Below are 25,662 nucleotides of genomic sequence, written 5' to 3'. Positions count from 1 at the left end.
TTGGAACTATTTTGTTCTCTGTCTCCTTCCATTAGTGAATAGACATAACATTTGTCTGGACTGGTCTGGACTGATCTGGTATGATGACAAGAAAATATATTCTTAGATCAGTCTATCTAGAATGAGCAGCACTTCTTCCAAAAGTCCCATAAAGTGACATTCCCTGCATGATGTATTAATACCTCAACCAAGTTTCTCAAAAATCAGAAAAGATTCTCACCTGTCCAAGCCCATGGTTTTGAAATAACCAGCCTGTATAGGCTACCTCCATTGAGTCTCCTACTTCTACCGCCCGCCCTTCTCCCAGAATAAGTTCTTGGTACAGCACAGAGTCCAGGGATAACCTGCAGTTCCATTTGGCAATGCAGATCTGCAGAAGAAAAAAAATGCTTAATAGTGAGCACAATTACAACTCAACTGCAAGAAATATTCTGATATTTTTGGATAATCAGAATCCATTCAAATTGTTTTCTCTCTATCCTGTATTATATCAGCCAATCTCCTAACAGCAGCAGAAGCACAGACCTATTTACTCTTTTCAGTGAGTAAGACAAGAAAAGGAGCTACAAAAAATATATTTTTTTTGTCCTAGTAGATTCCTCTTGTTCATTTGTCCTCTGTTAAGCTATGAAACTGTAAACTTTAATTCATCTAAATGAGCGATTCCCCTTTATTTTCTTCCCAACTCAATCTAGTTATCAATACAACAATCCTCAATCACAGTCTGTACAGACAGTGGCTCCATTTGAAACCTAGTTGTCACACATGAGCAGAAGTCAGGTCTGGAGTAATTTCAGGACTTTGAAATTAAAGTACACAGTATGTCATTAAGCCACTAGGCTTGCTTAAAATTAGCTTGTTTCAAAAGGAATTTATTTATTTAATTCGTTTTCTATCCCATTGTCCCCAAAGAGCTCAGAACGGGTTACAAGTTGAACATACATAATGAAAGATTAGGTTACTCACCTCTGTTAATCTTCCTTCTTGTAAATAGCCTCTGGAAGCTTCACCTGAGGGTTCTGTATCTATTCCAGCCTTGGCTGCAGAACTTACAAATAAATCTATCCCCCTTTGCTAGGTCATCTCTCTGGACACTCCCCTCTAAGCTCAGTAGGTAGTAAAGCCAGGAGGATCTAGTGTAAACAGGAAACACAAGAAAAGAGAGAAGGGGTGCAGGGACTCCCTGCTACAAATCGATTCTGCTCATGATAACCAAACCCATAATCAACGAACGCCAAAAAAGCCAAATTTAGCATAACAAGAAAACTGAGTAACTTTCCACTAAAGGAGACACAGCCTGAAAATCAGAAGGGGCACTAGTGTGTTACTAATTGAGAATGAGAAACAAATTACTATTGAGAGATGTTTGGAGATGCCGATTGTTAATAATCAGAAGTAGTTTTAATGAGATGAGATGAAGATGTACATAAGTGTACAAAGTACATGCAATGAAATTGAGAACATCCAATTCCAATAATTCCTTAAAGTTATATAACAATATAATGCAATTGAAAGATATGAGAGTTTGAGAATTTATAGTGAAAAGTAAATAGTAGTCAAAGACATCAAGAATACTAAAATTGGCTACTCAAGATTCATCTCTGTGATAATAGGCAGTAAAGCAATGTAACAGCGTCATTTGATGCAAAAGTAGTAAATCATGTGTCATATATACTAAGATATACATGAGATACAAACATATATATATTGATCATTTTGAATAGACTTTTAACATTTTATGTATGTAACCCCTTGTGAATCGTTTTTGGATAAAAACAGTATAGACATTTTAAAAATAAATAAAATTATTGTATTACTCCTTTCTTTCAAGCAATTTACATAAATATAACCCCCGCGGCAAGCCTAAAAACTAACTCCTCGTCAATAGAGGAGTTAGCAACTAGCGCGGCAGGCGGTTCAACGCGTGATATTCCGCGCATTAACCGCCTACCGCACCTTGATAAAAGGAGCCCTCAGTATAGTATAAATCAATTGCTCAGAAAATAGCTGAGTCTAACATTTGCCTAAAAGAATTCCTCTCTCCACATTTTCAAATTTGGCTAACAAGGCCATTCCATAGCTTAACTCCTACACATGTAAAAGTCATAGCGTTCGTATCTACATGTTTAGGATTGGCCTTTGTTTTCAACAATACAGCACCTGCAGAACGCAGGGACTTTTGTTGGTGCTAACGAGACATCATATTCTTAAAAATTTCAGGCATCGTACCATATAAGCATTGATGACATAACATGTTTGCCTTGTACTGAATTTGAAACGCAACTGGCAACCAATGCAGTTGTTGAAGATATGGAGTAATATGAACATATTTTGATGTTCCAGTTATCAACCTAGCTGCAGGATTCTGGACCACCTGCAATGCCCTACATCTGGTCTTAGTTATTCCTAGGGTACAGGACATTGCAGTAGTCCAGCCGTGACAAGACCATTGCTTGTACAACAGCATGGAAGTCAAATAATGACAGCATATTTGCACTATTTTTACTATTTGACAGTTCATAGTAAGCCCTGGGTCCAATTTTACTCCTAGTACTGTCATGGACTCCCTCACTAGTAGAACCTCATCCATTACTTTTAATATTTTTGGCCATTTAATGTGGTCTGGTTTCCCACAAACATTACCTCAGTCTTGTCTACATTCAATCTTAAACCCTGCTTCTCCATCCATCCAGAGATTTCACTCATATAACTACTCATCAACTTTTCCAACGCATCTCCCCATACATACACTGGAAAAAAATATATATCATCCACATAAATGCGGTATTCAGCTCCTAAAGATTGAAACAACTGACCAATGGTAGCCATACAGATATTAAATAAAAGCACTGAAAGCGCCGAACTTTGAGGAACTCCACGCCACACCTGTAAGTTACTCGAAATTTTAGTCCCATTCCTTACTTGAAAAGTATGGTCTATCAGGTATGAATTTAACCATTTAAAAACGGTACCACCCACCCCAAGATCTTTCAATCTCTGCAGCAACTTCTGAAGATCTACAGAATCAAAGGCTCCTGATATATTCAAGGATATCAAGCAGAAGATTACATGCTGATCCAACCCTAAGCACAAAATATCTAGTAACAATGTCAATAATAACTCTACACTATGGGCTTTCCTGAAGCCAAATTGATTGCAGTCCAAGCAACCAATTTCTTTCACAAAGTCATCCAATTGAGGCAAGACAATCTTCTCCAGGACTTTACCAATAAAAGGTACTATTGAAATCGGTCTAAAATCTTTCATTACATTAGTATCCAAGCCTTTCCGTTTCAAGGCTGGCCTTACAGTTTATTATTTACAGTCCTTGGGAAAAACTCCCTCTCTCAGTGATTTATTAACTATTCTTGTTATCTCAGGAGGAGACACCTTCTCTGCCATCTGTCTCATGACAGATGACGAGAATGGGTCCTGGATAGCGCATGTAGGTGTACAACTATGAATAGCATTACACACCTCCTTCTCATCTATATTAACAAATTCTATCCATCTTCCTGGTTCATTATCTATTTGCTCATCCAAACTATCATCCAGTGAGTGGGGTTGATTTCCTATCATTTTACCAACTAAGATATGTGAATATTTCTCTGGGTCTGTCACAAGGAGGTTCAAGTACTTAGTATAAGCAAATAAAAATAAGAAATTGAACATAAGTGACCTTTCCATTCCAGCTTGTGAGATAGATAAATTATCATTAGTAATTACCTGGAAATGGTAACCATTGATAGTCAATAGCACCCTGAGAAAGGTATATATTGTGAGGTGTACAGAGTACATGGGGAAGAGAAAAACTGATATCTTGAGATTCTAATTATCAAAATAACATAACTATAATATGCAGCTGAGAGAATGCAAAATTAAGTACATGCAGAGCAAAACAGGCATTTATCAGAGACATTATTAGTATCAAGTGGGAACACAAGATCCACAACAGTATAATAGATGTCAGCAGAGCACTGTATATAAACTGAGTGGCTGCATTGGGGAGATTCAACATGCGAGATAAATTAGTATACTGTATAATTGGCAGTAAATCTCAGAGGTATGGTGACATATATTATCATAGTCAGACAATATGGTGAGAGGTGTTTTGAGTATCTTATATTTACTACTAACCTTATTTATAGTAGAGTCAGTAATAAATGAGGAAATTTATAAATGAGAAAGTGGAAAGAGTGGAAGAGTTACAGCTAATTCCAATATTGGAAAGCACCAAACTATTCATATAAAATAAATACTTTGATGAGATTTAGTTAAGGAAAACTGTTCTCTCTTTGATTAACGGCAGCAACTGACGAGATGTCCATAAAATTTTAATGAGCGCTGAAACAGTCACTGCCATCGCCAGTCCCAAAACCCCCACCACACGCCAGCAAAGGAGGAAAGAAGGGGATATATTATTCAATCACACTATGTGAGAAAATAGCCAATAATCAATTTCAGTTTTAGAAAGCCAGTATTGGCATTAAGGAGAGAATTTTAAGTATACGAGAGTATTCAGACAATACGATGAGAGATATGTTCAGTATCTTATATTTACTACTAACATTATTTATAGTGAAGCCAGCAATAAATGAGAAGATTTATAAATGAGAGAGTGGAAGAGCTAATTCCAATATTGGAAAGCACCAACCTATTTATATAAAACAAATAAGTTGATGAGAAGGAAGAAAAATGGTTGACTCAAAAATAGGACAGGGGCTTAATATTCAAGTGTCATACCCAGCCAGGATCTGTACCCAGTGTCCCCCCTCCCTTAAGTCCCTCCACTACCAGGCTCTAAACTCAGCCCCCTTCTTTGCTAGGCTCTGTACCTAGCCCCCTTCCCTCCCAGGCTCTGCACTCAGCCCCCTTCCTACCAGGCTGTGAACCCAGCCCCCTCACTCCCTGCCAGGCTCTGCACCCAGCCCCCTTCCCTCCCTGCCCTATCAGGCTCTGAAATCAGCCCCCTTCCCTGCCAGGCTCTGCACCCTGCCCACTTCCCTCCCTGTCCTACCAAGCTCTGAAAGCCCCCTTCCCTGCCAGGCTCTGAACCCAGCCCACCTCAGTCCCTACCAGGCTCTGCACCCACCCCTTCCCCTCCTTGCCAGGCTCTGTATCCTGCCCCATCTTCCTTCCCTGTACCCTCTTCCCCCCTCTAGTTGTGTAGTGGTAGGTCGAGACAAGAGGGATCCCTCCCGTCTCCCGTCCAATACAAACAATTTTTTACCCCTCCCCCATATACCTTTTCCCTGGTGGTCCAGTTGGTGTATGGGCAGGAGCGAACTTTCTGCGCTAAAGCTCCTCCTTCCGATCTTGTGGCCAGCAGCCAGCAGTGCACCCAGGTCGGCAGGCAGGAGCAAGCTTTTCGAGCTCCCGCCCAGCCTTGCGCCGGTCCCTAAATGGCTGCCACCAGTTCTTGTGAGTCCCAAAAATCTCGTCCTATATTCGAGTATATACAGTAGTTGAGGAAAGCTGTTCTCCTCTTCGATTAATGTGCACTGTGGGCTCCAGCCCCAGTGATGGCGGAACTCACCCAACGCCCATAAAATTTCAATGAGCACCGAAACAGTCACCGCCATTGCCTGCCCCAAAATCCCCGCCACATGCCAGCAAAGGAGGAAAAAAAGGGATGTATTATTCAATCACAGTATGTGAGAAAATAGCCAGTAATCATTTATAGTTTTAGAAAGGCAGTACTGGCATTAAGGAGAGACTACTCTACTGTATTATTAATATGCATACTTGCATGCATTTCAAGTAAACGAGAGGAACAGGAACCAATAGTGACAAGGCATAATATGCATGCAGTAAGAAATTCCTTTAAAGGTTAATGATATAAAAATATATAGTGATATAAAATGTACATAAACATTATAGTACCAGATCTGCATCGCTGAGAGTATCTTTGGAAACATCAACAAGAGAAATTAACTAGAAACTTTAAATCTTGAGATATAGTTCAATCTGGAGAAAAAAACATCTTTTGTAATATAAAGCGTATGAGGTTGAGAATAATATATGTGATATTTGTCAGTTGGTCTGGGGTGAGTTAGACAAGGTTTCAGATGTGAAGGAGTTCTGTGAGCCTGTTCAAACTGCAGGCAGATCTGTTGAGATATTAAGGAGTTGTGGAAGTTGCTCCACAAGAAATTTAGTGAGATTTGTTCCTTCAGAGCTTTCTGCAAGTCCTATTATTCTAATATTGTTCTTCCGGTTCCTGATAGAGAGATCTTCAATTTCCTGTTCCAGTTTTTTCAACTTTTGCTGCATCTGTTCTTCAAACTAAGCTGCTGAGATTGCAGCCGTGTCAGCTCTGGTTTCTAGTGCATCAATTCTTGTTCGACAATGCTTGAAAAGAAGCAGTAAGGGATGTCAGATCTTATTTTAAATCACAAGTAACTTCATAATGTTTAGTAATGAGATCCTTTAAAGCTCTAAGCTCCTCATCACTATTTCTGAAGGTGTTGCCATGTGTTTGCTGGCAGATGATTTATCTGGTAAAGGAGGATCATGTTTCTGGCGTTTAGAGCCTGATGAAAGAGAATTTGATATTCTGCTTTGTCAGATTTGTTCCCAGACATTGTTCTAGTTTTATCAGGAAAAAATCCAAATAATATATGCGCTCAATTTGATTTTCTGGAGCTGCAAGGAGGAAAGGCTTTATGCAGCCTTCTTAGTTCTCAGCTCAATAGCGCACCCCCCCCCCCCCTATTCTTGCTATAAACTTTTGGTTTGAAGGATGCTGTGAGTACTCTCCTGAAATTCTGGAAGTCTGTCAGATGGAATATACTGTTGAAAATCAGCTAATCCTTAATGAGTTGTTTAAGGTAAAATGACATATAGAAATTACAACTGAAAACCCTATTAGCCAACAAAGAATTTTGGAAGAGGCAGTACCCAAACTTGTCCATAGTGCGGCCTTCACATCCTGGTGGAGCAGTAGCATATACTCTAGTACTTGAAGATTTTTTAAGAGTACATAAGAATTGCCACTGCTGGGTCAGACCAGTGGTCCATTGTGCCCAGCAGTCCACTCCCGCGGTGGACCTTAGGTCAAAGACCAGTGCCCTAACTGAGACTAGCCTTATCTGCGTACGTTCTGGTTCAGCAGGAACTTGTCTAACTTTGTCTTGAATCCCTGGAGGGTGTTTTCCCTTATAACAGTCTCTGGAAAAGAATTCCAGTTTTCTACCACTCTCTGGTACCACCAGTAGAGACTCGTGTGCCAGTTGTGGCTTATTAAAGCCAGGACAGGACTGAAGTCTATGTAAAGAATCTATCTTCCTTGGAGCTATAGAAAGAGTGTGAGGAGTCTTCCAGTTCTTAAAAGAAGCCTCCTTAAGGAAATTGTGTAGAGGCAATTTAGGAGGTTCATCAAAGTCCAATGCTTTAAGGAGCTCTCCTCTGGGTTCAATATTCGATTCCATCTTAACAGGCAAAGCTTTTACCATCTGCCAGATGAATATGATAAAACAAAATCTTTCTGGATGGAGGAGATAGGCAGTGGAGGAGATAGATCTGATGGGATGCCGTATGACTCTGGAACAGATAAGTTAGGTTCAAGATCAGAGTCAGTGTCTCATTGAGAAACATCAGAATCAACATCTGCAACTCCAGGAAATTCTCTACATGAATAAGAAGAAGGATGCTTCTTTGTCTGAGAAGTACAATGACTGTGAAATTCCTTCAGTGATGTTGGTACCGGTCTGATGAAGAGGAAGATGAAGTGCATGGATGAGAATGTCTAGATCTTGATCTGCTTCGAAAGGAACAGGAATCAATACTGTGTGATACGCACTTAGATTTAGAGGAGTGATCATCGGTACCATGTGATCTCAATGTCTGTCAATTGAGCCAGAACCCTTGGGCCTCGATGTACCATGCTCAGGCTAGGCTGGTACCGGAGGGAGTTTCTGTAAGCACTGGTGCTGTATGCAACTTAAACAGGTCACTGAGCTCCCTCCGAACAAAACTCCTTCATTTGGTCCTGGAAGGACTGCACTGGTACCATTGGCTCAATAGCCGGAACCATCAGTGCTGCAGTGTGTCGAGGGATAGGTAACCTCGATGAGAAAGCATGCCCTAAAGGAGATGGACTGCACAGGAGATCGATGATAGCATCAGTACTTGAAGGACTTGATGCTGATGATGCCTGCGATGCTGGTGGAGTAGAGGACAGCTTCTTAGCAGATTTACCTGATGCAGGAACAACATCTGATGTTGTGGGAGGCATCTATGTCAGTTCTCTGGCTGGTCCAAATAACTTTATCTGCTGAACTTATCAAGCCTTAAGAGAGCGTTTTTGCAGCGTCAAACAGCTAATACAAGTGTCCACTCGATGCTCCGGGCCCAGACACTGAATACATCAACTGTGCAGGTCAATGATGGAGATGGACTGCTGGCGCAGAGTGCACTTTTTAAAATCAGAAGAAGGTCTCGACATGTGAGGGAAAATCTCAGTGGCTAAAGTCATAAAAATTCAATGGTTGCATCCTGAGAAAAAAAAAGTTAGAAAATACCAAAGAAAAAGGGCCCAACTGAAGAAAATAAAGAAAATAACATTTAGAAAAAAAAATTATTTTTAAAGAAGAACCACAGGAAGACTATTACTAGTAATATAAAAAGAAAGAAAACTGAGCCAAAAGCAAAAAATATTCTGGGAAGACAATGCAATTTGGACAGAGCCCAAAATACAACTTCTTTGCTCCGCAGAGAATGAAAAACAAAGGAACCGTAAGCTGATGATTATGCTGCCTGCTTGTCCCAGGATAAAACTCAAATAGGCAAGCTACTTAGGTTTATAAACTAACTGTATGTAAATATATCAACAGATTACTAGTACAGTCATGAAACCAAGATGTGTTTATGCTCAGCCTTGCTGTGTCACCTGTTCATTTCAAAGATCTTTACCTGCTTATTGAAGTCACAGGCTGCTTTCTCTGACTCAAACATAACTGACCAGTTCTGTCTCTGATCATCATAAAAGTTGCTGTAATTATTGGGTTGAACCTGAGAAAGACAAGGAAAAAGTTTACATTGAAGCAAAAAGATGATCCCATTTCATACCACAAATTTGTACACCTTACCACAAAGTCAGTAATAAATGAAGAAATTGTGGGGTTTTTTTGTTTTTTTTTTTTGCTTTAGTCCTACCAGACTAGTCTGGACTACTGAGAATAGTTGGGTCTGTCGACCAGCAGATGGAGAGCTCTTTGTGAGTTCCCCCAATGGTATCACACAGCTCTGAAATCATGCTCATGATCGTAGCGCCAATCAACAGGAATCATTCAACACCAACAAGTTAGGCGGAACATCAACTAACATGTAACAGTTCCACAGTCAGGAGATATGAGAGACAGAGCAGATTGACCCTCAACTAACACTCAGCACTTCCACAGAGACAGGTAGTATATGAAATGGATTTGAGAGAGGAAAATTCTGCATGTCAGTAGAGGCTCAAAGTCAGGTGTAACTGAGTAGATTCAATCTCTACTGATCGGCCACACTCCACTCAAACTGGGCTTCACTGTCCTTTAGAGATCCTACATACTTGTCCCAAGTTTTCTTGAATTCAGATACTAATTTTTGTCTTCATCACCTCTATTGCAAAGCCATCCCATTAATTCACCACACTTTGTGGAGTATTTCCTCTATCCCCCTTCACCCATGAATTCACCTCACTTTTTATGAAGTATTTCTTCTATCCTCCTTCACCCATGAATTCACCACACTTTTTGTGAAGTATTTCTTCTATCTCCCTTCACCTACATTCTATGTTTCAAGTTTTATTTAAAATTTGATATTCGATTAATCATACTAGTAAGCGATAAGCATAGCTAAAAATTTTACAACATTCAAGGGGTACCATATGTCAAACTTACAAAAGATGTACAGGACTTACTGTGCCAAAGGGAAAGGAGGGTACAAAATAAAATATCGGATAGGAAAGAAGACAAGTAGGGGAAGGACAACAGGATGGGTGAGTAGGAACCAAAAGAAAGTGGAGAGGAAAGCAACTAGAAATGAAGTAAAGAAATTAGAATGAAGAATAAAAGAGAGTAAAGCAACTACTACCTCAGCATTAAAATTGTTTAAACAATATTGTTTGGAGATTCTAAAAGTCCCTCAAAATTCTTTTCCGTCTATTTCCAAAATTTATTATATTTTCTTGGGAAAGAAGAAAGCTCCGGAAGATCATCAGGAACCTGCAATAGATGTATTGGACTTGACAAATTTATTAGAGAAATCAGACTCAGAACAGCTTACATTTGCTACATTGTTCAATTAGCCCTAGATTCAGACAGTGGCTTTTGAAGTTGTTTTTCAAATATAAAGATGTTTTGTTTCTGCATCAAAAATAAGAATGTATCCAGATGTGTCCAGATTAACACAAAAAAGATGAAACAATGCTTGCTATTGAGACCCCAGGTTTTAAAATTGGGTGTTACCTTTGTATTGAAATTTCCATGTAAATGACTGCTTAACTTCAAAGGAGCTATATATTTTTTGTTTGATTCTACACAATTATCTAGATTTATTTTAGAAAAAGAGGCGAGGTCTGCAAGTACTCCTGTCAATTCTCAGGAATAAAAGTTTGAAGTTAGAAGGTTGGGTTCACTCCAGGTTAGATGTCTGATTTCTTTAATAAATGGAGGGGGGGGGGAAGGAATCCAAGATGGCGGCAGCCCCGGGACAGCTTCTCTAACTGCTATCTATAGAGCAGTCCATTTCAATTCCTAAAAACTCTAATGCCGCATTTGAAGCATAAGGGGACAGTCCGGACTGATTCCCCTGCACTCCGGACCCCAACCCCTACCCAACGCTCCATTCCGGACTTTGTTACCGTACCTAGGAGTTCCAGACCAAATGTTGGAGGGATGTCTGGCGTTTCCTTGGGGAAAAGAGGAGCCGAGGTATCGGACTGGGAGATTTCTCTCTCCCCTCTGGCTGCTGTGCTTCCACCATGCCCAGACTATCCTGCAGCTGATTTGAGGGAGCCCAGCAAACCTTCTTTCGCGAGGGAGACCCCAATTGCAAGGGCAGAAGCAGTGGAAGTCTTGGTTGAACAACAAGATTTGGAAGGGAAGGTGGCAACCTCCACTCCAGCAAGATCATCTCCGGTGGTTACATTAGAGAGCATTTGGAATGCTCTCTTGAAGCTCAACTCTTCTGTTGACAAATCTTCTCAGGAGCTAACAATACTTGTGAGTACTGTTAATTCTTTATCTGAAAAATTTGAAGGAACTAAGCAGCAATTAACCTCAGAGGTTAAGCAGGTGAAAGAAAAAGTAGAAGATCTCCAATCTTTATCCTTAGGATTGGTTAAAGACAAAATTCTTCTTAACAGAAAAATAGAACAATTGAAAAACTATAATCAAAGGCCTAATGCTCGCTTGTTAAATTTTCCAAAATCATTAGGAGTCACCCCCCATTCAAATGTTCAAAAAATTATTGATTGAAGTTTTTAACTATTCTGCTGACTGCATTCCACCAGTCAATCGTATTTACTATATACCTCTTATAAAAAAGGACATGAGAGCCACACCGGATGAAGGTGTCCAGAATCCATCAGACGCTGTTTTGAATCTCACAGATTTTTTTGAGACTTCAATAACTGAGACCTTAGAGTGCACCACGTTAATTGTTTCCTTTGTCTTTGAGCAGGATATATCTGCTTTACTTAGGCAATATTTCCTTAATCCTCAAGTACCATTCCTGGGGGAAAAGTTTGGATCTATCCAGACATTACCAGATAGACGCAAGAGCGCAGGAAATTATTTCTTGCTATGAGAGTCGAAGTCATAAAGCTGGGTAGGAATTTTCTTTTGGCTTACCCCTGTAAGTGTATTATAAAGTATTTGGGAACAAAATATGTTTTTTTCACCTGAACAACTACGTACTTTTAAAGATATGAAGGGGGGGCGTGGCTTGGACGCGAATGATGACGGTCGGGTGAAGGAGAAGCTCCGTATAAACAAGCTTATTTTGCAGAGATTACTACAAAAAAGTAATTTACTATAATCTAGATGGAGTGATGATTAAGGTCTACCTCCTTGGCTAAGACGGAGAAAGTTTGAGAGACGATCGAAAGTAAAAGTAAAAGTAAAAGTGCCGTTTCTATATCCAAAGAAGGGAGGTGTAAAAAACGGGAGCTTGACGGAGTTTAAAACTGTTGGTGAGCTGTCTAACAACAAAGATAAAAATTTTCTTCTTTGTAAATGGTATATTAGAAGAATACCGTAGTGCCTGTTATGCTGTGGAGATAAGCTATTTTGAAATGGCATTCTCCTGCCGGTGATAAAGCGAAGTTTGCTGTAGAACATACTTGGCAACGGTTTTTTTTTTTTTGGAGCCATTTCCTTGCTGCCAATTTCGAAAGAATATATGACTTTACTTCACTGTGAATGATTAATATAAATATAATATAAATGTAAACCTCCTCTGCTGAAATTGAAACAGAATCCGATATAAAAGCTTTGGCTGTGAGAAAGATTATAGAATAAAGGAGTAACGGTTTTTTTTTTTTTAACATGAAGAAAAGTAATATCGAGATAATTGAGAGGCGCTGAAAACTGATAAAGACATATACTTCAAGAATACTAGACAAAGTATTGCTCTCCTTGGTAAGGGCTGCGATTGGGCTTATAAAAGGAGAGAAAAAAAAGGATTATCAATCATTCAGCGCTGATGTAAAGTGACTAACAGAATTAGTAAAATAAACATATAAAAGATTGACCAGCCAAAAAAAAAAAAAACCTAAGGGGAAAAAACGCTGTTAATTTGAGTGTTATTGCCTTCATAGAGGCTGAGATAAGGCATGAAAGAAGAGAAATAGAGAGAAGGACTACTGACATTTTTTTTACTCACAGCAATAGAACTAGAGACAAATAACTGACAGTTGCTCTAAGAACACTGAAATAAAAGTCTTGAGTCTGTTCTAAATACAAGATTGAGACAAAAAACTAAGAAAAGAAAAAGGCTGAAAAAGAAAAAGGAAAAAAAAATTTTTTGTCTATTTTAAAAAATAGAAACAAATCCTGATAGAATATCACCATTATTTTCTTTATAAAATTGATATAGCAAAATTGTAAAAACATAAATTGAAGACTCAAAAGAAAAGAGAAAAGCGGCAAAATATTGAAACTGATACAAAGAGACAGTAAATATAAGCTGAGATAAAGAGAAGAAAAGAATAACAAAAGATGACATCTAAAAAACAACAAAACAAAAATGATTCAGAAGCAAGTGGTTCCGGTATTGGTAGCAGCAATAAAAGATCAAAACCAGAGCCAAATAACACACCCTCAAAAGTTCCGTTACCATCAGATGAAACCCCTGACGTCATGGAAGAGTTGAGACAAATTAAAGAAATAGTATTAGACAGCAATAAAAAATTAAAAAAAGCAATTGAAGATGCTGCAATTCTCACCAAAAGAGTGGATATAGTTGAAAATAAAATAAATGACATAGAAAACAATACAGAACAACTGAATACAGACATGAGAAGATCTAAAATAATATGGAAAGAAGTTGAAGAAATTAAAAGAGACTTGGAAGACAGCAGAAATCGAGAAAGAAGAAATAATTTAAGGATCATCGGAATTCCGGAAGGGGTAGAAAAAAATGACCCTATAACATTCCTGGAACAATTTCTACCTAAAATACTACCTTTAAAATTCAAAACTGCATTAGAAATAGAAAGAGCACACAGAATACCAACACAGAATAAAAACCTTCAATCAAGACCAAGAACTTTAATATTCAAACTATTGAGACACCAACAAGCAGTAGAAATCTGCCAACTAGCAAAGGAAAACAAAAACCTCAAATGTCAGGATGCAAGAATCCACATAGTTCCTGACTTTGCAAAAGAGACTGCACTACGAAGAAAACAATTCCTGGACATGAGACCCCAACTGCGAGCTCTAGGGGCTAGATATGGCCTTCTTTATCCAGCAGTAATGAAAATTACCATTGCTAACAAGACTCAAAATTTTCTAGATCCTACAAAACTTCAAGATTTCCTCGATCAATATGAACAGCCAATGACCTCATAAACAAGAACTTATTATCGAATAATACTAATAACTATTTTGAAAGGAAAAGATAATCTCCTGAAGGTTGGACTGTGGAGAAATCTGTTCATCCTTTGTGACTGCCTTCAAACATATACCTAAGACTTAAAAATATAAGTTATAATATTTGAATTATAATATTCATTATTTTAAATTAATTCATATCTAACTGAATTTGTGGTATACAATGTTGTCATAAGTAATAATTTCCTTAAAGAAAGGGAAAAGAAAATAATTTAAACTTAATATTTAAAAATGAAAACATTTCTAGACACCACTTAGAAATTACTGTTAAAAAACAATTACTTTATTATATAATACAAACCAAAATATAATAATAAACTCAAAAAATAAATTATACATTGGGAATTTATAATAAATTAAAACACCTCTAAAGGGAAAATATAATTAAAAAAAAAATAAATAAATAAAAAAAAAATAAAAAATAAAATAAATAATAATTGTAGTAAATATAGTTAAATATTTTAATAGCTTGTAGGAGTTATATACACCTAACCTCAAAATGCGTATCCAAGTGGTCATATTAAAATGGGGGGGAAGGGAGGGAAGGGAGGGAAGGGAAGGGGGAAATATAATGAAGAATGGGAAAAAAAAAGGAAAAGGGTATATTCTAAAATATTTAAAAATTGGGAAAAAAAAATTAAGAAAACTAATTCATATAATTTTAAGGAAAATATATCAAAAATGCATAAATGGATCTTAAAATAATATCCTTAAATGTTAATGGTCTAAATCATATGATAAAAAGGAAAAAAGCTCTATTATTTTTAAAAAGACAAAACGCGGATTTATGCTTTATACAAGAGACCCACCTCTCAAATATTGAATCTAGTAAACTACAAGGAGGTTGGGTCAAACATTGTTTTTTCTCACCAGCTACAAAGAAAAAAGCAGGTGTTGCTATTCTGGTAAATAAAAAATGTACTGCTACATTCAAATTAAAGGCAACAGATATTAATGGAAGATGGATAATTGTGGAAATGAATATGGGAAATACTACCATGACGTTGTTTAATATATACGCCCCTAATTCGAACCAAAATGAATTTTTTAAAACTCTTCAACAATTGATATTGCCACTGGCTACTTCAAATCTAATAGTAGCTGGGGATTTTAATGCTGTTATGGATCCTCTATTGGACAAAAACCCAAGTAGATATATGAAATCAATGGGATTAGATAATTTAATACAAACTTGTGATTTAATAGATATTTGGCGAATACTTCATTTTAATGGACGGGAATTTTCATTCTGTTCTCATGTTCACAATTCCTTTTCAAGAATAGATTATATTTTTATATCAAAACACCTAGCACATCAAGTAACAAAAGCTGCCATTGATCCAATTATTTTATCTGATCATGGTGGGGTATGGATTGAAATTAAGATCACAGATCAAAATACAAATAGACCAATATGGAAGTTTGATAATACATTGCTTGCTGATCCAATATTTCGTGAAAATTTTCAAATAAAAATGAAAGATTTTTTTCAAATGAATGATAAAGATGAGATCTCTAGAGAAACATTATGGGATGCATTTAAAGCATCAATAAGGGGACAAATCATTTCTTATTCGGCTTATCTTAACAAAAAAAATAGAAAACAATATGCTAATTTAGAAAAAGAAATTAAAAATTTAGAATTAAAACTAATAGAAAAATGGGAATATTCTATACAACAAGAACTATTAAAACTCAAAGGTAAATACAATGAAATATCATCAAAAATGATAAGGAAAGATTTATTTGCACAGCAGGCATTGTATTATGGAAACTCAAATAAGTCGGGAAGAATATTGGCAAATTATCTAAAAGTGAAAAAAAAGAAAACAAAAATAATTGCTATAAAAGATGAAAATGGTGAAACACTTACACAAATTGAACCAATCTTAAAACAATTTCTAAAATTCTATAAAACTCTTTATTCTTCCGAGACTTATTTAAATAAAGAAAAAGAAGGTTTAGAATTCTTGAAATTATTAAAGGGTCCAAAAGTTCCTGAACATATAAAACGAAGTATGGAAGAACCAATATCACTAAAAGAATTAGAAACAGCTTTGAAATCCCTTAGAGTTGGATCCGCTCCAGGTGGGGATGGTTATACAGTTGAATTTTATAAAACATTTCAAAACTTTTTATTACCCTATTTATTAAATCTTTTTCAATATCAACTTAATAAAGGTTGTACAAATGGCACTATGGCTGAATCATTAACAATAGTTTTGCCAAAGCCAAATAAAGATCCCACTTTGGTGTCGAACTATAGACCAATTTCTTTAATAAATGTAGATGGAAAATTATTAGCAAAAATCCTTGCGTTAAGATTGGCTAAAGCTCTCCCACATATTATAAGTATGTCTCAAACAGGATTTGTTGCTCAAAGACATTCATCTCATAACACTAGACTAGCATTCCATATATTATACTTAACAAAGAAAATGAACGAGCCTACTTTTGCTGCTTCTTTAGATGCAGAAAAGGCTTTTGATAGAATAGAATGGACATTTATGTATCAAGCAATGGAATGGTTTGGTATAGGTCCTGGATTCACACAAATGATACAAACATTATATAGCTCCCCTTCTGCTAGATTATACATTAATAATATGTTTTCAGAAAAATTTAATCTACAAAGAGGAGTTAGACAAGGTTGTCCTTTGTCTCCTTTACTGTTTGATATAGTTTTAGAACCCTTAATATTAGCAATCCAACAAGTAAAGGAGATACAAGGTATAAATCATTCAGATAAAGAATACAAAATATCAGCTTATGCTGACGATTTACTATTATATTTGAGGAATCCGGAAACTACCATTCCATATCTACTTGAACTAATAGAAAAATTCGGAAAATTTTCAGGATATAAAATAAACTGGAATAAATCAGAAATACTTCCATTAAATATACATTGTACAAAAAGTTTATTTAATTCATTCTCTTTTGTTTGGAAGGAAGATGCTATTAAATACCTTGGAATTTGGATTACAAAAAATTTGGAAGATACAATGAAAATTAATGAAAAAAATTTATTACAAAAAGTGACAGAGATGTGTGAGCAATGGAACCCCTTACACTTATCATGGTGGGGAAGAATACAAACTGTTAAAATGATGATATTGCCTGTAGTTTGTTACCAAATGGGAATGATACCAGTTTTCTTCCAAAATTCTTTTTATAAAAAATTAAATAAGATATTAACAAAATTTATTTGGCTTGGGAAAAACCCCAGAATTGCATTAGTGTCATTGCAAAGACCAATTGCGGAGGGAGGGGTAAATTTTCCCAACTTTTATAGGTATCATCAAGCCTATATTTTACGTCAAGGTATGTATTGGATCCTCCCAGAACCCACTGGAAAACTTTAAGATATATAAGTAATCTAACTCCTATTCCAATTAATAAATCAACAACTCAAACAATTTGGTTAAACCCCAAGATCAAAATAGGCGGTTTCAAAATAATCTGGAAAAACTGGATAATAGCAGGTATTCGTATTCTAGACGACATAATAAAAAATGGTAAAATGCTGGAGTTTTCACAATTGCAACATAAATTTGATCTTAATAAAACACAATATTTTAGATGGTTGCAATTGAAGCAATCCATTCAGGAAGGGTTCCCTGAATGGAAAAATCTTACTAATTATCACAGCTTGGAATTCTTGTGTTTCCAGATAAATTCAATAGGACATGAAGCTGCACAGTGGTATAAATTAATATCCGGATATATAAATAAAAAACCAAAAAATGGTCTTAGAGACATTTGGAGCATTGAGATAAAGCACCAAATTAGTGCATCTCAATGGCCACGACTTTGGTCTTGGAGGTTAAAATGTACGGTGTCAGCATCTATGAGACAAACTTGGTTTTTTCTTTTACATAGAGCTTTATGGACCCCTACACGTTTACATAGAATTGATAGCTCTAAATCTAATAGATGCTGGCACTGTCATGTTGAAATTGGGACATTAGACCATCTTCTATTCTTTTGTCCATTCATCTTAACATTCTGGAAATCAATTTGGCCTCAAATTAATAGGATGTTAGAAAACCCAGTAGCCTTGACATATGATACTATATTATTTGGAACAACAATGAGAACAAAAAGTCAAATAACATCAAATAATAACAAACTTTTATTTATTTTAACTGGAATAGCAATACAACAAATCACATTGAATTGGAAAAATCATGACAAATTAAATTACACTTTCTGGTGGAATTCTGTTTGTCATATATATAAAATGGAGCTTACCATAGCAACACAAAAAGGATATATTAATAAATTTCAAAAGATATGGAGACCATTAACAGAATTTTGTAATGAATGATTAAATTTTCCCAAGTTAAAATTGATTAGAAGGGAATGAAATGGGATTTTATTTTTGATTTTTACACACTATATCAATGTTGAATGAATTTACAATAAAGTTGTTTTTAAATATTATTGATTGATTGGGAGGGAGGGAGGGGGAATTCTACATTCAAAAGAAATTATATAAATTTAGATTTACTGCATAATATTATAAAAATTGTATAACATTAATTTTCTAAAAAAACTTAAACTTGATGATGATAAGTATGTATATCAAGTGTATGTATTTAAGTATTTAATAAGTTTATATGAAACACTTGTTGTAACAAAAGAAAATGAATAAAGATTATATAAAAAAAAAAAAAAGAAATTGTCAACAGGGGGAGTTTAGTGCTTACAACACAGTAATGTAAAAGGTTGGAATTTTTTGTGAAGTCAATACCTGTATGTTTGCTTTAGAGGGTTCTCTTCACCATTTTCTGATTCCTTTCCCTGGAGGGTTCTATTGTGGTCTAAGGAAGATATTTCTTTTTGCTATCTATGTTTAAATATACCTCATTTTGATTTTCTTATCTGTATTTCTTTTGCAAGAGTTATCTTGTATATTATTTCTAAACTCAATTAAAAAATAATAAATGGTAGAATAAATTAGTCTGCGGTTATATTGAAACTCCTCCTTCATTGTGGACTAACAGTTGAAAGAATGTTTAATTTTTCCTTGTTATATTATTTTCTTCACTAGTATTTTAGCCCGTTACATTAACGGGTGCTAGTTGTCTGTCTTTCTTTCCCTCCCCACTTCCCTGTGCAGCAGCCACAGCAGCATTCCTTCCCCCTCCATGCTCCTATGCAGCAGCATTTCCCCCCACCCTACTTCCCTGTGCAGCAGCCACAGCAGCAGCATTCCCTCTCCCCACACCACTTCCCTGTGAAACAGTAGCATTTCCCTTACCCCCCTTTCCTTCCCGCGGTCCTGCCCCCACACAGTACCCTGTGCACCAGCAGCATTTCCCGGCCTTCCCTGTGCAGCATCAGCATTTTCCGCCACCCCCTTCCCAGCCGCCGCGTTGAAATTAATAGAAAAGCGCTGCACCGTGCTACCGCTGGCTTCGGCATCTTCTATCCACTGTGGTCAACCCTAGCGGAAACAGGAAGTAGTCAGAGAGGGCGGGCCACAGTGGATAGAAGACGGCGAGGACTGCGTTAGCGCGGTGCAGCGCTTTTCTCTTAATTTAAAGGCGGGTGAGCCGGCCAGGAGGAGGCTTTGGCGGTGGTGGTTTGGGCGGGAGGGGGGAGTCGGCAGCTGTGCTGTTTCTCCGAGTTGTCTGGCCGCCGCATCGCACTCCTCATCGCACTCCTGCTTGCCACGGACCTACTGATCACAGATCAGAGATCATGGAAGCACGCAGGTAAGTGCGCATGCGCGGCTAGGGTTTTATTATATAGGATTATATAATTTGTATTACGATGGATACTTTTTTTTTGCAATATGATTGTATTGTCATAAAAAATTTCAGGAGCTCTAAACCACGCCCCCTAAGCCAGGGCGGGAAATCAGACTCAGGCATTTCTCTAGTAGGTTTCTTTCCCTTGCTTCTAACAGCCCTCTGGCTTAAAGGGACTGAACTACATACCTGCCATAGTGTAAATCCTGGCTATTCAGAGACAAAAACTCTGAATTAGCTCTGTATTTGTCACAGTACATCACCCATTAGATTGTGACTATACTCATAAAGCCCGGGCACATCAATCTATGTCGTGCATTGACATTATTTTGGTAGGCGAGTGTTTCCTAGAGTTGTTAAAATGCATATCTGTAGTTCAACTTTGTCAGTTCATGGTCTGATTTGCAGGGGGTCCTAAGGGGGATGCGTAGAGGATGGTGATTTCCAGATCATTTATATCAGGACTCCCAATTTCAGGCACTGCTGGTGACTAAATGGCAACAGTTTGTTGCAGATAATGCACAGCATGTGACGGTAAGTCGGACCTTAGGGATGAGATAATTGCGTATGTGGCCCATAAGCGTAGGGAATATGTGAGGGAGGTACTTTATTTTGGAAAAACAGGTGGATCGATGTAAACGGTGGTGGATTGGGACGTGTACTGCTGTGGTGAGACATAACTTGCAGGATGCTTGGGTGGCTCTTAATTTCAAAGTGCATGAACGTGTAATTCGGTCAGATTATTATTACAAACATCATTTTTTCAGATTTGGGAATCATACGGGTACCTTATTGGCCAGCTTGACTCATCCATAGGGGGGTGGGGTGTACAAGGCTGTGAGACATGTGAGTACAGTAGTTACAGATAGTCAAAAGATCGGGGCCTTGTTTGCTCAATATTATGAATGTTTATATCAGTTTAGGGCAGTTCCCCCCTGAGCAGGTTAAGGCCTGTGACCTTGTTGAATGTCCAAGTTCTGCAAGAGGAGGACGCACAGGGGTTGCATGTTCCATTATCAGGCGCTGAAATTAGTGAAGCTACGCAGTAGGCCCCTTTGAGAAAAGCCCCAGGGTCTGATGGCCTATTAGCTGAATTCTATAAGTTGTTGCGGGATCACATTTCTTTACCGCTAAAGGCCTATTTTGATAAGGTTCTGCAGAAGGGGTCCTTTCTTTTACATGCTAATCTATCCACCATTATTGTTTTACTAAAGTCTAGAAAGGACCACTCACTTCTGAAACCTTATAGGCTTATATCATTAATTAACTTCGAGGTGAATTTATTGGCTAAGATTTTGCCTCAGCGCCTGGCTCCTCTGTTCCCAGGGAGGGAGAAATCACAACACTGAGGTGCAAGATACAGATTTTTATCATTTAAACTACATTAACCTGCTCAGATAGGGAGATGATAGGTTAAAATGATCATAGTGTCTAAAATCTAATAGCAATAGATCTTATACTGATAACATTGGGCATTTGATGTGACATTTTCAGTGGTTAATGATAAGTGCAGTTACTGTACTAAACATCATCCCCACTCAAGACTCTGCATGTTGTAACCCTTACCGTAAAGATGAATTCTGGATGAATCCTTGCAGCTGTGACTGGCTGCTGCTGGCTGACATACAAGAGAATCCTGTACTGGAGTCCAAAAACAAAGAAAAAGAAATTGGTTAAAATTACTAAGGTTCCCACCACAGTTTGGTTTTTAAGATCTGTTGAGATATGTCTAAATAAAAAGGAAACCAAGCTATGATGGAAAAAAAAATCCAGTAAGAATAAATTGTATTACACCTAGAAACAGACACACCTTTCCTCCTTCCCTCTGCATTTCCCTAAGCATGTTATGGTAGGCTTACCAGAATAAGGGAGGGGGGAGCGAGGAAGAAATACAACCTAAGTAATTATTGAAATTCAGGTTTCTAAGTAAATACGCTTAATTTTAGGAACTAAGCACAGAGATCCAACACAAAAAAAATGATTTTCAACCCAGTCCTTGATCAGGGAACAAAATTAAATTTGTAGGTCTACCTTGTTTTTAATGGAGGTCCATTCTTACAATTTGTTTTATGTAATTTTATTAAATTGTAAACTGCTGTGACCTGTAGAAGCCAAATAGTACAGTAAAATTTAATATACATTAAGGGGTCCTTTTATCAAGGCACTGTAGGGGTTTAACACGCGGAATACCGCACGTTAAACCGCCTGCCGCACTAGTTGTTAACGCCTCCATTGACGAGGCATTAGTTTTTTGGCTTGCCGCAGGGGTTAGCGCGTGATGAAATGTCCGACAGGCTAACCCCCGTAGCGCACCTTGATAAAAGGAGCCCTAAGTGTATTTGGTGCTTAACACTAGGCTCCCAACTTGAGTGCCTAAATATAAGCATGTAGCAACTTTGTAGGCACCTCAACAACTTTGCAGGTGTCTCAAAATTGAGCAAGTTTTCAGCTAAAACCCAAGTTTATAAAAAATTTGCCAACTTTAATGTACCTGAGCTTTTTTAAAAAAATTTTGGGTGGGAGAGTAAGCAGGCAGGCAGTAAGTTGGAGGCTGCTCGCACCGAAGTTAAAAATGTACGGGGAAAGGAAGGGGCAGGCGCATGGCAGAGGAAGGAGTGGGACGGGACGAAGAGGAGGGTTGCTGGCGCCCTGAGGAAAATGGTGCCCAAGATGGACTGCCCCTCTCGCCCACCTTTAATATGCCACTGAATTTTTCATTCATCTGCCGAGTTTTTAAAGTTGCTCTATCAACGCACAGCAATATGCAAAAGCTATGGGTGCACTCTCACCTCTTTGGTGGCATGATTTGCCAGAATAGCTACTCCAAATTTGCCTTGTTTCACATATTGACCGTTGACACTTTAAAAGAAAAAAGGTAATATATTTTAGTAGGAATAGGCATCAAAGTGCCAGCTCATGCTGGCAAAGACTGTGCTATTTTCCTGTACACTATGCAACTGTATCTCTGCTCCTGTTTCACACATTCTTGTCCATTAAAACTGTGTAAACTAGAGAAGAGTAAAAATGTAAAAAAAAAAAAAAAATTATTTTGTTTACTTACCCAAGATCAAAAGGTCCACCGATTTAGTCACCAGTTTACTCCAGAAAGTCAAAAGTTATGTTCTAAATGTTTCAAAAAATGAAAACTGTACCTTAGCAGTATGATGATGATGAAGTGTAAATTCTGAATCCACCTCAAACGTATGACAAAGTGATGAACACACTTAGGAGTAGCCTAGCAGTTAGTGCAGTGCACTGGGAACCTGGGGAAATGGGTTTGATTCCCACTGCATCTCTTTGTAACTCTGGGCAGAGTCATTTAACCCTCCATTGCTCCAAGTACAATAAAATTGTGAACCCAGTAGGGGCAGAGAAAGTGCCTGTATATAATAAATATATTGACTGTGTCAGTATAGCTATCGCTACCATTCAGCATTTTCAGTTGGCATTACTTATGTCAGCGAAGGCCTATGGGAAATTATATCAATCTGACTCTGGCATGTGAATGCAGATAGACCCTGAGGGCAGGGAAACTGTTTTAAGTAGCCCTGATTGAATCATGACTAGCTAAAAGGTGTTAATGTCTAATTAAGAGGGTGCTTAGGACAATGGGTCCAGGTACACAGATCAAGAAGATAGGCTGCTTGAATGGGACAAAGAAGCCAGAGACTAATCCCATCTCCATGCCTGCAAGTATCACACCCTCCTTTATCAATTAAATTAACCATTGTTTCAAACAGTTTACAAATTCTAAACAGAAAGATACTGGGACATACAATAATTTCTATATTCAGAATAAGATTCCAAGGTATAAAAGCCTCCTCTCTGCTCTATCAATCTATCTATCTATCTCTTGGCTCTCTTGTCCTTTCTTTCTCTCTCTCTCTGGCTCTCCCTAGAACTTCAGACTCTCTGTCACTTTGTCTCTGAACTATGTAAGGCAGGGAAACTGCTTTGCTCTCTGCTTAATTGTAATGCTTAATTATTGTAATGCTTCAGAATATTGCTTTTCTGTAAGACTATTTCTATAATATATTCTTTATGCAATCACCTCTGGCTGTGCCTCTTTGATTCTACTTCCTGGTGAGTCTTCAGTGAGGGAACTGAACCTGGGACCGGGCGTTTGTCAGGGCGCCTCTCACTTAACCCCTACCACTTAATATTGTGGGGGCCACGAACAAACCTGACAGACTGCACCACACAAATCCCATTATATAGTTTACACTTACTCTGTTCCCAAGAGAGAACTACAGAGCTGGTTAATGGCAAGTCACTAGGTTGATAATTTTCTGGTCATAGGGGTAAAAATTATCAGATCACAGGGGAGAAAACCAAAAGACTCTCCGCTTACCATGGTGAACAGCATACTTACAATCGATAAGCATGGACTGCAGTAGCAAACAGCACTTGTGGAGCTTCCGCTGCTGTTAAATTAGATGTCTTTTTATCAACTAAAAGCAAAAAATAAAATAGACATGTAAGCATCAAATTAGTTACGTTTGAGGTTCTTACATTACTTTAAATTTATAAACTGCCTCTAATTTTACATCCAGGCTAGTCTCGCAATTATTTGCACTGCTAGCTCTAAATCTCATGTTGACAATTGCAGCCTGTCCTTTCTAATCAGGACAGCAGAACATACACTTCCCCCTCCCCATTTGCGGTTTCAACACTCATGATTTCACATATTCGCGATTTTTATTGGGGAGGGGCAGGGGGAGGGGGAACCCCCCATGGTTTAGCATGTTTCCACCTCTCTCCAGCCTTCCTCCCGGCATCCTGGCCTTACCTGGTGGTCTAGCGGACTTTCGGGGCAGGAGCGATCTTCCTACGCTCCTGCCCCTTGTAGATTGCCAATAGGAAATGGCTGCTGTGAGCTCCCGTCATAGTCTTGAGAGACTATGGGAACTCACGGCAGTCATTTCCTATTGGCGATCTGCACGGGGCAGGAGCGTAGGAAGATCGCTTCTGCCCCGAAAGCCTGCTAGACCACCAGGTAAGACCAGAATGCTGAGGGGAAGGCGGGGATGGGTCAGAGCCGGACGAGAAGATATTTGCGGTTTTTCTCAATTCGCGATCCGGCTCTGCCCCTATCTCCCGTGAATACCGAGGGAGAAGTGTATACAATTATATACTGCCTCATGTCTTCACAAACGGATGTTCAAAGGGAGTTGTGTAAAATATATTTTACAAACATTATAGTATAGTCTTGATTATCCTACTTGAACAGGACCAAAGTGTCAAATAAGTGAAAAGTCAGATAATACAGGAGACAATGGTAACCCTTTAAAAATGCATGGAAAAAATACTTTAGGCCTAAAGAACAGGCATAGGTTACATGTGTTTAAACTATTATAAACATAGAAATATGATAGCAGATAAAGGTCAAATGGCCCATTCAGTCTGCATAGCCACAGCATCTACTATATACTCCTCTCCCTAAGAGATCAACAGTAATTATCAACAACAACAAAAAAATAAAATTGTAGAGGGTTCTTTCGAGGCCTGCACTTCAGTAAGAAAGCTAAGAAGCAAACTAGTGGAGATGAGCGAGTTGTGAGAATATATACCGTATTTTCACGCATATAACGCGCGCGTTATACACGATTTTTACAAACCGAGTATAACCATGCGTGTTATATTCGTGAGCGCGTTATCCCCTTTTTTTTTACATAGTTCCCCCCCACCGACGTCCGATTCACCCCGCAGGACCGCTCGCACCCCCACCCCGAAGGACCGCTCGCACCCCCACAGCCTCCCCACCCCCCATCATGTAGAAGCTGCCTACCGTCGTCCTGCTG

General features: G+C 38.0%; 1 protein-coding gene across 4 annotated transcripts in view; it reads right to left on the bottom strand.

Annotated features, from left to right (window-relative positions):
• The window catches only part of FKBP15 (FKBP prolyl isomerase 15), a 337,919-nt gene that overhangs the window by 268,219 nt on the left and 44,038 nt on the right, over positions 1-25,662 (bottom strand). For all 4 annotated transcript variants that reach the window (XM_033960334.1, XM_033960337.1, XM_033960335.1 and 1 more), the window contains 5 exons: positions 24,234-24,312; positions 22,651-22,720; positions 21,428-21,502; positions 8,914-9,012; positions 221-370 (listed from right to left, as the gene is read on the bottom strand). In XM_033960334.1, the coding sequence (XP_033816225.1) occupies positions 221-370; positions 8,914-9,012; positions 21,428-21,502; positions 22,651-22,720; positions 24,234-24,312 (473 nt within the window). The remainder of the gene's footprint in view (positions 1-220; positions 371-8,913; positions 9,013-21,427; positions 21,503-22,650; positions 22,721-24,233; positions 24,313-25,662) is intronic.

This window comes from Geotrypetes seraphini, chromosome 10, assembly GCF_902459505.1.
Source record: "Geotrypetes seraphini chromosome 10, aGeoSer1.1, whole genome shotgun sequence".
Classification (NCBI taxonomy): domain Eukaryota; kingdom Metazoa; phylum Chordata; class Amphibia; order Gymnophiona; family Dermophiidae; genus Geotrypetes; species Geotrypetes seraphini.
Note: the sequence above shows the minus strand (reverse complement) of the source record. Positions and strands in the feature narration are given on the sequence as shown.